The following is a 14,260-nucleotide window of genomic DNA, read 5'->3' on the forward strand; positions in this document are numbered from 1 at the left end:
TCAAGCTCTTCACACAATGGGGTTTCATGCCTACTCCTACTTCTTCAAATTACGTGTGTGTTAGTTAAGGATGTATAGATTTGAATAGACGCCCCTACGCCCGGAAGCCATTGCTACCAGACTTGACAATCTTTCTTTACTTGTTTGATATGACAGAGACCAGAGGAATCTATGCATGTGCACAGAGATAAAGGTTTGAGGGACAAGGAGCATAGATCTATGTAGACCTGGAGGAAAATAGGTAGCTAGAGATAGGTCATAATAAATCATCTTACTCCCCAGTTCACGTTCAAGTCCTTTCTCCCTCACAACCATCATAAGACTTGCCTATCCCTTTGATACCCGAGATAGTTGAGTACGCTTGACCCTGGCCACGTCAGTCCAGAGGCTGGTCCGAGGAGCTATGTTAGGTATGCTGCTCCTAGGTTTACGGAAGTATGATAGAAACGGTATCCCAAGTATTTGCGCAAAATGCAGAATATTTTCCTATGCGAAGCTGTATATTAATTGTACATACTGACTATAACATTAATTTAGATTATCAATATGTAAAGTATCATACTCGTCGCTACTGAGCAAGGAGGAAGGGTGTTAGTGGAGATCGCCGATTTTCTACGCTAACCTTTACCTGGCAGCGTATTTGTAATCCGAAGCGCGCTCTTGAGGGTCAATTGGACCGGCAGTTACCTCAACTATACTCATACCTAGAGCATCGGGGAAATGGCAACGGACGCGCCCCCTCGGAAAATAAACAAATACAGAAGTTCCAGCGGTTGTTGGACTTGTCGACTGCGGCGAAAGAAATGCGACGAGCAGCATCCTGTATGCGACTGCTGCGATGCACTCAACCTAACTTGCCACTATGGCGATGAGAAGCCGGACTGGATGGACGGTGGCGCGAAACAAGAGGAGATGGCCGAGTTCCTACGACGCAAGGTCAAGGAGAGGGGTCATCGCCGCTTTGGAAATCGTCACCACTCCGAAACTGCCGGATCCATCGGGTCCACGCCAGCCCCAAATCAGACTGCGCCGCAAGCATCAAATGCTCGAGATACTAATACTTCTACCGATGGACGACTGACGGAACCATGTGCCCTTGCGCTCAGGGCTGTCAAGCCGCGGCGGGTGGACTGCAAGCCCGCGCCACGGGGTCAGAATTCAACGTCCGGTCAGCCCGACGACTCTCTTCTTACCATGTTCTACATCGATCATGTGTTCCCCTTCTTGTTCCCGTTTTACCAGCCCTCGTTGCTACAAGGTGGTAGAGCCTGGCTCTTAGAGATGATGATGAAAAGCCCGGTGGTTCGTCGGGCCGCACTCTGCCAGAGTTCCTACTTCTTCTCGCTATCGCGGGGAGGGCCAAATTGGGAGACGGTGCTCGCGCAAACGAAGGAGGCCTTTGAACTCCTGCAACAAGCACTGCAAGTCATCAGCGGCTCGGATATCACCGAACATCTACACGGTGCTGCGAGAGTCATGGCAAGCATTATGCAGGTGCAACGATTTGAGATCGCTGTGTTGAGCTTCGACAACTGCCAAGCGCACCTGAGAGGCGCCCTAGCACTTTTTAGGCAGCTTCTCGATAGCGCTAGAAGTATCGAATCGCTGGGATTCAACTCGAGTTTTGAGGCAGCCATGCATAGTGTAGGGCCGCAATCGTGGAGTGAGGCTCTATACGGTCATCTTCCAAGCGCGGAACAAGCTGCCTTCCACTTCTCATCTACCTTGTTGATATTTGACGACATAGTCGCCAGCACGGTACTCCAGGAACAGCCCCAACTCTACGAGTACCATCACAGCCTGCTGGTGGAAAATATCCAAGGTACGGGTCCAGTCATTGATCTCGAGTCTGTTGTGGGCTGTCAGAATTGGGTTTTGGTACAGATAGGTGAGATTGCCGTGCTTGATGCATGGAAGCAGCGCTGCAAGCGCGGCGGAACTCTGGATGTGATGGAATCGGTTCGTCGTGCTACATGTATCAAGAGCTCTTTGGAAACTGGCCTCACCCGGCTCCAAACAAGCACGGTAGCCAACTCCGAGAACAGCAATGCTATATTCGATATTTTTGCAGAAAATAGTACTGCTTCCCAGAAGCCCCTAGTCACCCTCGCTTGGGCTTATTCAGCACTCATTTACTTATCGGTCGTTGTATCTGGCTGGCAGCCTGCTAGCGTCGAGATACGTCATCTGGTGAGACTCATCGTGGAGGAATCAGTGTGCCAGGTATCGCCACCAGCGTTGTTGAGGACCATGGTATGGCCTATTTGTGTAGCGGGTTGCCTAGCCGAACCGGAACTAGCGATACAGCTGCGCGAGATAATAGAGTCTCTCCAGCCGCCAAGCGTTTTCGGTACCTTACGCAAAGCTCTCAAAGTGATGGAGGCCGTATGGCGCAATGATAATGCCGAAAATCTTGATGGCCATGATCTCGCCACGTGCTTTCGATATCAAGGTGACCTCGTACTACTCGTGTGAGAGAGTAAAATATAATCAATGAGTGAGAGATACCCTTCTAAACATATACCTTCCATTGACTCGTTTAGTCTAACGTTACTTCAAACTAGTTACATTGGTTTATCAACTGCACACCGATATCTCGATTACGGTCTATCTGTCTAGAATTGAACATAGCCTTTTCCTTTGACAAAGGTGGCATTCCATGGTACCTTGCCTTCGTGCTTAACCAACTCAGCATAAAACTCGGCATGGGTCGGACCGTCAAGCTGCGCTGCCTTAATTTTGCCATCCTCGTGACGTTCATCCGCATAGAAGAAACTGCCAAGTCGAAACTATTAGAGCCTCTTCCCCAAGGTAGGCACAATTTTGGAGAGCCTTTACTCACCGATATCCCTTCGCAGCATACAGCGTGTCAGCCAGACCGATCCAGTATGCAGAAGCAGACTTGCCAATGCCTAGGTTCTGCATGAGGGGAACAGGCAAGACGACCTTATTCAAGATGTTGCCAGTGTAGATGAAGGTCTTCTTGATTTCACCGGGTAGCGTATCCCAGGCGGCCACAGCCTGCTGCGCAGCGGCGTACGGGCTCACAGTGTTCACGTTCAAGTCGGAGGCGACGCTCGAAGCCCCAATTGACAGGACCGAGCCCTGGTCGGGAGGCGGAGTCAGTGCCGCCGCATTGTATATGACGACATTGGGTGTGGCCTTGAACTCAGCTTTGGCTGCATCGAACAGCGCTGGGATCGACTCAGGGTTGGTGAAGTCTGCTTTGAGGGAAAGATAGCCTTGCTCGTTAAGACTGCCGGTGCCTTTTCTGGATGCGAGGGCGACCTTATACCCGTCAGTGGCGAACTTGTCAGCGACAGAGGCACCGACCCGGGGACCGGCTCCTAGAATCAAGACGACGGGCGACGACATTGTAGGTTGATAGAAGATTCTCGAGATGAATGGATTTCTCCGTTTAAGTTCTACGGAAGCTGTCAATGTCTGATGATACTGGGTTCTATTGAATCACATTCTCTTGCCCAGACACTTAGCTTTATATCAGTCAAGTAGGATAGATCTAGAGCCCCGTGGGATGAGAGCTTAGATTCACAGACCACATCGCCCCATAGTATCTACCGCGCGATCCGTTTTCATTATTGACGCATTTGTAAGCAATGCGCTCGATTCTCTGGTGCTATAGTACCTCGATGAAACTTTCTATCTGCCGTTCCACGTCCTATGTTCGCCTATCTACGACAACATACCGCAGAACAACTCGAGCTGATTCCCGAGGAGACTCCAGTTCGCGCGCGGCATGCGGGGGCGTAGGTGCCGGATCTAGCTCTGTCACTGGCTAGGTCGGATTGTCACCCCACTTACCGCTCGACGGGCGATCGTGTATTAATGCGACCGCTCTTCAGCCGCCTCCTATTATCAATCCCAGAATCAGATTCCGACGACGGTGATTTGGGGCATCTGTCATGATTTGTATACGATTTCACATTTGTAAGCCACTAATCCTGGCTTACGAGTTGTGCCTCAGATTCAAAATGCAGATATATATCGAAAGCCCCTTTCAGGGGCCAGCCAATTGTGCATGGTTTTCGCGTTGAGGAACACAAGATGCCTGTTCCTGCAAAGTCGGCATTCTTCATTACTTCGCTTCTTGTCCTGTTCATATCTCTCGCATATCGTTTAGTCAAACCCGCCGCTTCGACGCCAGCAACCGACAACACGTCAATCAAAGGTCTGATCACCATGTCTAACCCGTCGCCTTCAGCTCATCGGATGCCCGTCTACTTCCTCGGCATAGGCGGCCCCAACTTCATGGAAAACCAGAACCACCCCGCCTATCTCAAACTGGGTGAGACTGGGTTAGAAATCACAACCAAGGTAAAACCCAAGGCGGTGGTTGTCTTCTCTGCTCACTGGCAAGACGGGCCTAGCAGGGTAAGTATCAACGCTGCTGAAAACGCCAAATTGATATATGACTTCTACGGCTTCCCTCCACATTATTACGAGTACAAATATCCGAGCAAAGGAAGCCCGGAGATTGCCGAGAAAGTTGCTCAGAAACTATCTGGGGCCGGCATACAAGTTGAGAAAGTCAAGAGAGGCTTGGACCATGGTGTATGGGTCGGGTTTCTAGCTGGTAAATGAACAATGAGCCTGTTATATCCATATTTCTCAGCATTTCATCTCTAACGTCGCGAGTGCAACAGCGTTCGACCCTAAACGCAACCCCCTGAACGTCCCAATTGTTCAAGTCTCTTTATTCAACAATGAGGACTCAGGCCTCCATTACCGCATGGGCCAGGCTCTCGAAGGTCTCCGAGACGAAGGAATTCTCATTATCGGCGCAGGAATGGCCGCTCATAACCTGCAGGATTACAGGGTTAATCGAGGCAGCACCAAGCCCATGCCGTAAGTCGATCCCCTGCTGATTCCAGTACTGATTATGAATTCATCCGGACTTCTGTTGACAAGTATCGCTATTAGATACTCCATCAGTTTTGACGATGCCTTGGAAGCAGCTGTTTCCTCGAAGCCGGAAGACCGTAGGACGGCAATGTCGGCCTTGATGAGACGCAGCGATGCGAGACAGGCGCATCCAACGGTGGAGCACATCCTGCCTGTTCATGTAGTTGCGGGTGCTGCTGGTGCTGATGTTGGTGAACGCTTGTGGACTATGCCCGAGGGGCCCTTGAACTGGGCGCAATATCGATTTGGAAAAGTTTAACTATGCTTCGAAGTTTATCATGAATGCTGCTTGGTAATATCCTATTACAGAGCTCGTTGAAGAGAGTATGCTGTGTGGTTAAGTTACGGACGCAAATGAGGTGGTCCGATTAAGACTGGGCATTGTGCTGATCGGCTTCCCTATTTCAATCAATTACAATAATTTCTCCTTGAAGGGACCCATTCCGCTTTTGAGAAGACTTTGTGTCTTCTCTCGAAGGTGTAAAGCCTTGCTTATCTTTGGACTCTAGGAGGTCGCCCAGCATATCCTCGACGGAAACAGCCATCTGGAGAAACACGTCCGCTAGCCTTTCGAGTTTAAATGAAGGCTTGAATTTGTCATCAGTTGAACAGGCAGCGAGATTTGACATTTCTAGTTGAATGATATTTTGCAGGCGGGAATTTTGCAGCTCCGGTGGCGTTTTGCTGATACCATCTGCAAGATGGCGGGCCCCCATACCATGTCAACAATGCAATGTAGGTCTGCCATTCTTTTCGTTCTCGGCCAGTGCCTCTTGAAAAGCTTTGATGCCTCCCGTAAGACAATATTCACATCGTTGCATCGGTAGCTGAGTTTACTCGAGAGTAGATTATCATAAGTCTGAGTCGGTTGCCGGCGCTGTAAGTCTTCGATTCTGACAATGCTTCTTCGAAGATTCTCAAGAATGTCGAAGTAAATACCACCATAGTCAGACACTGTCCTTGATTGACGTGTGGATCTCTGGGAATGACTTGGACGTTTTCTTTTCAGTTTCCTCGTCTTTTCCTCTTTGTCTGATTGCTGTTAGCCCTGAGATAGAAAGTACGGTAACACTTGAATTCACGTCCAGAACTAACATTTGATTTTATCCATGATTCCAGAGCATTCGACTCGAATCGAATCCATCCACTTCACCTCCTGCCAATCCTCTCTGTATAGGCCGCATGTTTTAACTGTGTTTAATAGCAAAAGCTGCCTGAGGATGGTATGCTCTGGCAGGTGACTCATAGCGCAGCTGGGGTGGAATCCGCTCACTCTCGACATAACGATCTGCTCTTGGCCGTTTCCCTGGAGCCCAACGCTGTCAAATCTATCCAGTTGGCCAACACACCTGGTTTCGAGCCTTCTGAGATCCCCTTTGGGATCGCAGATTTTACGGCTCACGGACATCTTCGTGGTACCCTGATGTTGAGTAGGAAGCCGAATTTTGCCCGCGCAAAGAACTACATCGGGACTTTTTGCACATATTGCCAGCCTGCAGGTATCGAATGCCTTTCGAATCAATGTAGGCGGTAACTTCTCTGGTCGCTGGGGAGTAAATGGCAATAGATCGACCAAAGACACATTATCTCGTAAAGTCAATGAATTACAAGATGCGGTCCTGAATAATTCATCCAATGTCCTGAAAGTCGGACAGTCTTGGATTACTGCATCGAGACCTCTGTCAAACGGATGACGGTATCGGGGCTGACTCAAGATAACTACTATGCCGCCCGTCGTGGTCGGTCCAGCAAGCTCTGCCGTGACATTAATCTCGTCATTCTTGCGGCCTAGCCTGGCTCCGTGTTGGCGAATTATCGAGATATGTTCACTAGTTTCCGGATCCCCTTCACGCAGAATAATCTTCTTGCACAGCCTGATGATGCGATGGTCAATTGCCGTCCTTAAGCAGATTTTCGGCCGCTCAATTGGTGTCATTGTCCGCTTCGAATTAAAACAATCGGAACTTCGTATAGTATAAGAATCATGAACGAAAGAGGAAGAACTGGACATGTAATTTCGTCATTATATCCGGCATGTTCCTAATATGGGAGTAATCACCTGCGCAAGCGGTATAATTATACTTCAGCTTTTTACACTTCTACAGCTCAAGGGGCAGGGCTTCCGAGGCACCCATACCCAAAACGCCACATCGTACATCACGCGGAGGACCCCCTGTTCCTTTTCTCACAGTTATCATGATGCTTTTTATGACTGTTCGAATACCGTTATCAAGTCCAAGGTAGCATGGCTCACTAACTTACTCAGAAGATACATCGCCTTTTCAAGGATCCATCGTGTGACACTTTCAGGTCTTTCCATACTTATGTGGCCCCGAAACATCTTCCCGAACTTAGATGAAGGCGATGCATTCGTTCCTCGGTGGCCGATGTGCCAAAGGTAGAAATGTATGAGCATGGTTATAGCCTGCTCCTTTTCTCATTCGTTTATCCCTCCTGTGACAAGCCACAGTAGTACCAGTACTTCGTAGAATTAGAGACAAGGTGTAGCTTCATTCTCGCCTTGAATAGGCAGCCTAATGCTTAGTCAAAACCTTGGTTTCAACCTTGTCTTCTTCTCAATAGTAGGATGGGTACACTATCAGATGATCTCAAATGCGAACCTGTCAGCCTATGGCTGACTCAACATGCAGCAGGCCAGGGTTCTTGCCAGGGGTCAAGTTTACTTATGCCCCAAGTCAGCCGCAACGAATGACAGCCACCGCCGTCAACGCAAAGCCAAGACACAAAACCACAGGTAAACCATCTCCGGGCCGGGTCCCGCGACACCATCCAATTCCCCATAGAAAACGAGTACTATGCTACCCCGCATGGTACAACGAGCGACCAACCCAAACCCCCACCATGCAGGGGTTCATTAATTGCGTTACCAAGTAACATATCTGTCACATGGAGTTCTGAAGCACAGAAAGACAGAATCTCTGAATAGCTATTCAATATTCAGGACATGCAGTGATTATGACTGACCTATAATCGTTGTTTAACCCAGAAATACTTGTAAGAGCTATAACACAGCACTATCAAAAGTAGCCCGTACCGACCTTAACACCTTCGTGTCATCTGCACGTGTCAGACGTGCGTTGACATCAATTGGCATAAGTAATTAACCCTACAACCAAGACATTATAGGATCCCTCCTCATGAACTGTCAGACGGAGATGTGAACTGATATAGCGAGCAAACGATAGCACACAGCTGAAGGGTAGCAAAGAAAATGTCCGGACACAGGTCACCAGATAACCAATGGAGTCATCCAAAACGATGATTGCCGACAAAGAGGTTGCATCAGTCTATGCTCTACCTAGGCTAATCTTTGTGTGTGGCCAGAGACTAGGTAGTCATGAATACCGAGCCAGCCCAACCAGTGTAGTGTTTTCAAATAGCTATCTATCTGCAGCAGCAACCTCATAATGCGCAGACAACATCATAAGAACTCGAGGCCGTGTGAGGAGGCGGAGTGTACTATGAAACTCGAAGGTATCCTTCGGATATCTGATTTACGATTGTATTTGGTCGAGACTTGGCTTGGGTGCATTATTTCCAGGCTCCAGACTCGTGCACTGTGTGCATCCTGCATAGAAATTTGGATCGTGTGGAGGATCGAAGTAATGTTGAGGGTCCATATTGCTTGTAGCGGATTGGGCCCAGATATGCTTGTGCATCCATAGGTTCCCTACAATCCACACATGTACATGATAGCGAAGATCACGGTGACTAAATTCCCCGGTCACTCGGTGACAAGGTCCCTCTGGGTATTGGTTAATATGAATGCTTTCAATCCGCTGTGGTGGCTCTCTAAACTCAGAGATCAGTTATAGTGCTCTTGAACAGAAGATAGGTAAACAAAGTAAAAGGAATGGTAATTAGCTTACGTGATTTCAATTATGGCTTGGTCGAAGCGGAGTTGGATAGCAGCCATACATAGGAAATGTTCAGTAACAGCCTTGAGGATTTCCCGTGGCTGGTTAGCTTCTATGCAAGCGTCTGGTAGCTTTTCCTCAAGTGCCTCTCTTTGCCAATTTACTCTAATGCCTTGCGCCTCTGGCTGCGCTGCCATCTGGCCTGTCGAGTATGGAAGGTGGTGGCGAATATAGTTATCCATAGCGCCCTCGAAGTAACAGAGAAGCTAGGTAGAATAAGTCAAACGACTAGTATTGGGTAGAGATAGTAAAAGATGAGTTCAATAACTGATAGATTTAGAGAAACATGAGAAGCAGAAAGCCTGCGGAGAGCATAGAGCACGAATTTTCTAACATATATTCAATAGATCACACCGAGGCCTTTAGGTGTTTATCTACACTCCCTTAGATATGCCATACTGTTCGTTCTTTTGTCCCTGAAACACGGTAGAAAATTCTATTGTGCACTCGTCTTACACCTCCAGTCATAGCAGGCCACGTCTATCTTCCCATATTGACAAACATTGTGTTGTCATTTGGATTTGTATATGGTCTCAAGTTTCTGACCTCAGCCACATCGATGAGTGGTCAAGAAGCCTAGATTCCATAGTATTGACTCAGTAGACCAAACAAACAGAGTTTGTGACAACCTATCGTTAAATTCACTCGAGGATGGCTATCCAATCCGTCAGGCGATGTGTACCACGCTCGCTACACTCCCTTGACTGGTGAGTTGCGTAAAGGGAGTGGCGCCATGCAAGTTTACGCAGTCGGGGCAGCAGTTTGCCATAAATCCCGCGCCGAAGATTTCTGGGTCACGTGATAGCAGCAGTTCAACCCTTCCTTTACACGAATATGGGTAGAAAAGGCTCTAGCCGCGTATTGTTTCTTTCTAATGACCTGCAGGCAACATTATACTTGATAGAACAAGGAAAGCTGTTAATTCGGCGCCTGAAAATATACATCATGGATGAGCACTAAATATCGTGTCAGCAATGGTGTAACTCAAAAATGGCAGACCTCTTCCTACAATGTACCTAAGGGATAAGCAATTTATTCCCTTTCTAATGGAGTGTTAAGATGATGCTTTCTGTGATAGCATGTCTCCCATTGGAGTAGGGGGTTGTGCTTTTCCCCGGCCACCTACCTCTTCGACAGGGAAGCCAAAATAATGCATTGATTCCCATAGCTTTCGAATTATCTGTTTGTAAACGTGTGCTGGACGTTTCCTAACGAGTCTTCAACCAACGCTTACTGGAAACGTTGTGTTATCAAAGCCACCCATTAGCGATATGTTTCTCTGAAGGGTCTTAGCTCTTAATGGGCAGTGCTACGATTCGAAATATAGAATAATTATGCAGACGGTTAGGTTTCGACCTGTTTTCGTTTTCCTACAATGAGGCGTATCCTCAAGTACAGAATCGATCTTTCCGATACAATTCTATGCATCTGCATCTGATACTCATTTTGGTCGATTGCTCGGACGTCACAAGTCTTGGGCATGAGGCTCTGCATGTTGGTGATCTCTTTGATCAACTTGCCCGAGGACCAAACACCGAAACCCGATACAATCCCGTATTCGCAAGTCATGACACTGTAAATCCTGACTTGAGGTATAGCACAGAAAGTACGGCACCAATAATCCTGTGAACACTAACGGCTTTCATAAGGTAGGTACCTACTACTTAGTGATAAGGGAATATAGGATCGGCGCCTGAGAGGACGGCTCAAACGTCGTGGAATCGACGAGGTCTTCGTTGATTTCTTGTACTACGTGTCATGCCCAGTCCTATAATGATCTTGTAGACTTACCACACTTCTCGGTGCATTATCAAAGATTGAATTGAGACCGCACATGCTTGTATTAGAGACTTTAGTACACATCTTGATAGTCAACCGATTCGCAGTGTAATCAGAGGAATCGACCAGTTAGTCGGGGTCGACTTGACAGAAATTCAACTCCCAGTCGACTATTGGCGCGTGTAGTTGAAAGCTTCAGGAAGCTCACCTGGCAGTCCGGGAATATGACCCAGTTGTCCTAATGCCAATTTTATATAGACCCTCGGACAATTCGAGTTGTTATAAACCACCACCTCCCCCCTTTTGAACAAATCCACGATCCCTGTCAACCCTAGGTAACACGAACACTATAGGTTCTATATTTATCTCGCGATGAATGTCTACTTAATAACTTTGATGGTCACCTTGTCTTGTCCTACAATACAGTATCTCAAGTCCAGCGTCGAATTCGTATCTCGTTATATCTAAATCCCCGCCATGGGATTCATACAAAGCCAATTGATAGAGATTGGGAAACTCTCATACCCCAGCACATCATATTCCGGGCAATCGATTGTCATAACGGGCAGCAACACCGGCCCTGGCAAAGAAGCAGGCCGCCACTATGCTCGGCTTGGCACGAAGAGACTGATCTTGGCCGTCCGCAACCGACGTCGAGATTTAGCTCTGGGAGATCGATATGGCGCAGCCCTCAAGCATAAAGGCTTTCGCCACTCGACTTGAAAGCGAGCTTGACCGAGTCGATATCTTTCATGCCAATGCGGGCTTGGTCTCGGCGAGTTACAAGGAAGTCCAAGGATTCGGGGCAAAGGGGGTGAAGATGAATATCGCGATCAACTACATCCCGACCAACCTGCTCGTCGCTCTTGTGCTACCCAAGCTAAAAGCCACGGTGGCCGAGCATTCCTTTCGGCTTACTCGTCATCACTAGCTCAGGGGCTCACAGACATATACAGTTTCCTCAAAAGTCAAAGTCCAACCTCCTCGAAGCGGTGAAAAACAATAGAGAGCATAGCCCGTACTGGAAAGAGCAGTATCCTCTCTCTAAGCTCCTCGGCGTATTCGCTATCCGCAGCATCGCGGAGGAGTATCCCTCTTACCCCGTGACCATAAACGCTGTGTCCCCCGGCCTTTACCACTCCGATCTGTCGCGCGAGGCCAAGGGGCTGCAGAAGGTGGCCTTCGGGTTGGTGAAGACCATGCTGGCCAGGACGACGGAGCAAGGTAGCGGGACTTTAGTTTCGGCGGGGATCGCGGGTTTGGAGTCGCATGGTCAATATCTCGAAGACTGCAAGGTGGCAGAGCCCTCCGAAGTGGCGACCCAGAACCCGGACGTAGGAAAGTGCTTTTGGGCCGAGTTGAAAGCGAAGTTAGAGGAGATTCAACCTGGAGTGACGAACAACTTTTGAGTTAGACTTATCCACACATTAGGGGTTTGTTCTTTAGCGCGGGAAACACGGGTCGGTAGTGTATATAGATGAGTCGAAGTAAGTATACGTAATTATATAATATCTATTACGAGATACCAACACAAATGATAAAATGTCTGTCGCGTGTGCGTCCATGAAGAAGCGTCTTCGTGATGGCTGAAATCGGTCTTCGTCGTAGGCGTCAGCAACACCTCCATGCCCCGCATCCCCGCATTCGCTGAAAGGAACCATCGAACTCCTTATGAAGAATCATTTACCTTAGAGAATACATAGACATCCCAATGAATTCAACGAGATAATTGATGTAGAATGAACACATTTGAGAGAGAAGGTGAGATCATGAGCTTGGTTGCCTACAGAGGGAAGTCTTATCTTGCAGCGTGCCCACTGCTTAGACGGAATAATCCGCAGTTCAGCTGCTACCTACTCGCCGCTCTGATAAGGAAGCAACTTGCCTCCGGCATCATACGGGTATGGACAATCTCAGAAAAGCATATACAGCACACCTGATATCTATCTCATCTTAATTCTAATAAGACAAGACTGTGATCTGAATGAGAATCAATCTCATCTGATCTAATCCGACCTAAATGGAGCATCGTGCAGCGATTCCCGTGTCCTTGCCAAGTGACAACCCCACCCGGAGCTATTGGCAGCTCGACGTCGACGAGATTGCCGACCTACGCTCCACCGAGTCGCTCCCTGAGAAAGCAGACACAGTGATCGTTGGAAGCGGTATCACGGGCGCCGCGGTAGCATTCAATCTCCTGAACAATGGCGCGAAGGATATCGTGATGATAGAAGCGCGCCAAGCCTGCTCGGGCGCGACCGGGCGGAACGGTCAGTATCCCGTCCATCACTCGCCCGCTCACCTCTCTCAGCTGACAGGAGATTGTTGCAGGCGGACACACGAAAGCAGCGTCGTATACCACCTTTCTACACCACGCGTATGAGCACGGGGCTGAAATGGCGGCCAAGATCGCCCGTCTCGAACTCGCTAACATCCGCGCCGTGCACGCCTTTGCTCGCGAGCACGGTATCGATTGCGACAGCCATCCCTGCAGCACGACGGATGTGATTTATGACGCGGAGAATTGGGTATTGGCGCAGAAAGCTGTCCGCGCCTTGCAGGACGCCATGCCCGGGGACGACGCCGCTGTTTACACGCTCCACGACCCCGATGAAGTCCGCAGCAAGTTCTTCTGCGGTAAGGGTGGTGACGAGGGTGTTTTCGGTGGCATTTCGTACGAAGCAGGCAGTATCAACGCGTATAAGTTCACCATTGGCGTTCTAAAGTTTTGTATAAAGGAAGGGTTGAATTTGCAGACGAATACGCCCGTTACGAGTGTGGACAGATTACCCGAGGGCGGGTACAAGGTGGAAACTCCTAGGGGCACTGTTACAGCTAGGAGGGTGATCATGGCTACGAATGGATATACGGCGCACCTGTTGAAGAGATTCCAGGGCCACATAGTACCATTACGCGGACATGTCACGGCACAGCGACCTGGGCTTAATATGCCGCAAGGTGGGCTAGAAAACACATACACGTTCTCCTATGGAAAGGGTTACGACTACATGATTCCACGACCCCCAGGTTCAAAATTCGAAGGAGACATCGTGATCGGGGGTCGTTTGAGTAGCGCCGCATCAGATGGTTTATATGAATACGGCACGACAGATGACTCGGCTGAGGATGAGGACACGATGCGAGATCTCATTAACACGCTCCCTCAATACTTCGGGGATAACTGGGGCACCGATCACCCCGACGGTCGTATCCGTATGAAGTGGACGGGAATTATGGGATACGGTCCCGACGGGCTCCCTTTCGTGGGGGAGATGCCGGGAGAGAAGGACCTCTGGGTATCTGCTGGCTTCCAGGGTCATGGAATGGTCTTATGCTGGATGTCCGCGAGAGGTCTCGTGGAGATGATGGAAGGTCGCGATGGAGAGGAGCTCCGTGGATGGTTCCCGGACGCCTTTAGGATTCATGAGTCGCGATTTGGATTGACCTTTAAAGATCGCATGCACACTCACGGTGATCCATCTGCATAGGAACTTGGGTGCTAGCGAAAGCATTGTGTTTCGGTCGCGACGAGTATAGAACCAAATATAATAGATTGGAATCTTGTCTTTTCGCAAATGCGACAGCGGTGGATGCAAGAACTCCCTCTCACCCCTGTCCCT

The 14,260-nt window shown here is 48.9% G+C and overlaps 7 protein-coding genes across 7 annotated transcripts; 4 read left to right on the forward strand and 3 right to left on the reverse strand.

Annotated features, from left to right (window-relative positions):
* Positions 1-561: 561 nt before the first annotated feature.
* Positions 562-2,690, forward strand: F5B22DRAFT_490237 (fungal-specific transcription factor domain-containing protein). Its single transcript, XM_047972342.1, has 2 exons — positions 562-2,497; positions 2,565-2,690. Exon 1 carries the CDS (start codon positions 721-723, stop codon positions 2,473-2,475), a length of 1,755 nt encoding a protein of 584 aa, XP_047826123.1. The 5' UTR covers positions 562-720; the 3' UTR covers positions 2,476-2,497; positions 2,565-2,690.
* On the reverse strand, positions 2,505-3,496 carry F5B22DRAFT_490249 (NAD(P)-binding protein). The gene is made up of 2 exons (XM_047972343.1): positions 2,843-3,496; positions 2,505-2,775 (listed from the first exon to the last, which is right to left on the reverse strand). The coding sequence occupies exons 1-2, from the start codon at positions 3,373-3,375 to the stop codon at positions 2,616-2,618; spliced, it is 693 nt and encodes a 230-aa protein (XP_047826124.1). The 5' UTR covers positions 3,376-3,496; the 3' UTR covers positions 2,505-2,615.
* A 704-nt stretch (positions 3,497-4,200) lies between these two features.
* On the forward strand, positions 4,201-5,182 carry F5B22DRAFT_639617 (putative aromatic ring-opening dioxygenase LigB subunit; the record flags this gene model as incomplete). The annotated part of the gene is made up of 3 exons (XM_047977739.1): positions 4,201-4,594; positions 4,665-4,866; positions 4,942-5,182. The coding sequence occupies 3 exons, from the start codon at positions 4,201-4,203 to the stop codon at positions 5,180-5,182; spliced, it is 837 nt and encodes a 278-aa protein (XP_047826125.1).
* A 145-nt stretch (positions 5,183-5,327) lies between these two features.
* Positions 5,328-6,859, reverse strand: F5B22DRAFT_651303 (uncharacterized protein; the record flags this gene model as incomplete). Its single annotated transcript, XM_047979444.1, has 3 exons — positions 5,328-5,510; positions 5,642-5,955; positions 6,019-6,859. 3 exons carry the CDS (start codon positions 6,857-6,859, stop codon positions 5,328-5,330), a joined length of 1,338 nt encoding a protein of 445 aa, XP_047826126.1.
* A 1,579-nt stretch (positions 6,860-8,438) lies between these two features.
* F5B22DRAFT_660917 (uncharacterized protein) lies at positions 8,439-9,043 on the reverse strand (the record flags this gene model as incomplete). Its single annotated transcript, XM_047980327.1, has 2 exons — positions 8,439-8,736; positions 8,814-9,043. 2 exons carry the CDS (start codon positions 9,041-9,043, stop codon positions 8,439-8,441), a joined length of 528 nt encoding a protein of 175 aa, XP_047826127.1.
* A 2,074-nt stretch (positions 9,044-11,117) lies between these two features.
* F5B22DRAFT_660918 (NAD(P)-binding protein) lies at positions 11,118-12,065 on the forward strand (the record flags this gene model as incomplete). Its single annotated transcript, XM_047980328.1, has 3 exons — positions 11,118-11,279; positions 11,314-11,532; positions 11,597-12,065. The coding sequence occupies 3 exons, from the start codon at positions 11,118-11,120 to the stop codon at positions 12,047-12,049; spliced, it is 834 nt and encodes a 277-aa protein (XP_047826128.1). The 3' UTR covers positions 12,050-12,065.
* An 823-nt stretch (positions 12,066-12,888) lies between these two features.
* F5B22DRAFT_626245 (FAD dependent oxidoreductase) lies at positions 12,889-14,259 on the forward strand. Its single transcript, XM_047976234.1, has one exon. The coding sequence runs from the start codon at positions 13,037-13,039 to the stop codon at positions 14,126-14,128; it is 1,092 nt and encodes a 363-aa protein (XP_047826129.1). The 5' UTR covers positions 12,889-13,036; the 3' UTR covers positions 14,129-14,259.
* The last annotated feature ends 1 nt before the right edge of the window (position 14,260 follows it).

Source organism: Xylaria bambusicola (assembly GCF_022495145.1).
Source record: "Xylaria bambusicola strain CBS 139988 unplaced genomic scaffold F5B22scaffold_66, whole genome shotgun sequence".
NCBI lineage: Eukaryota > Fungi > Ascomycota > Sordariomycetes > Xylariales > Xylariaceae > Xylaria > Xylaria bambusicola.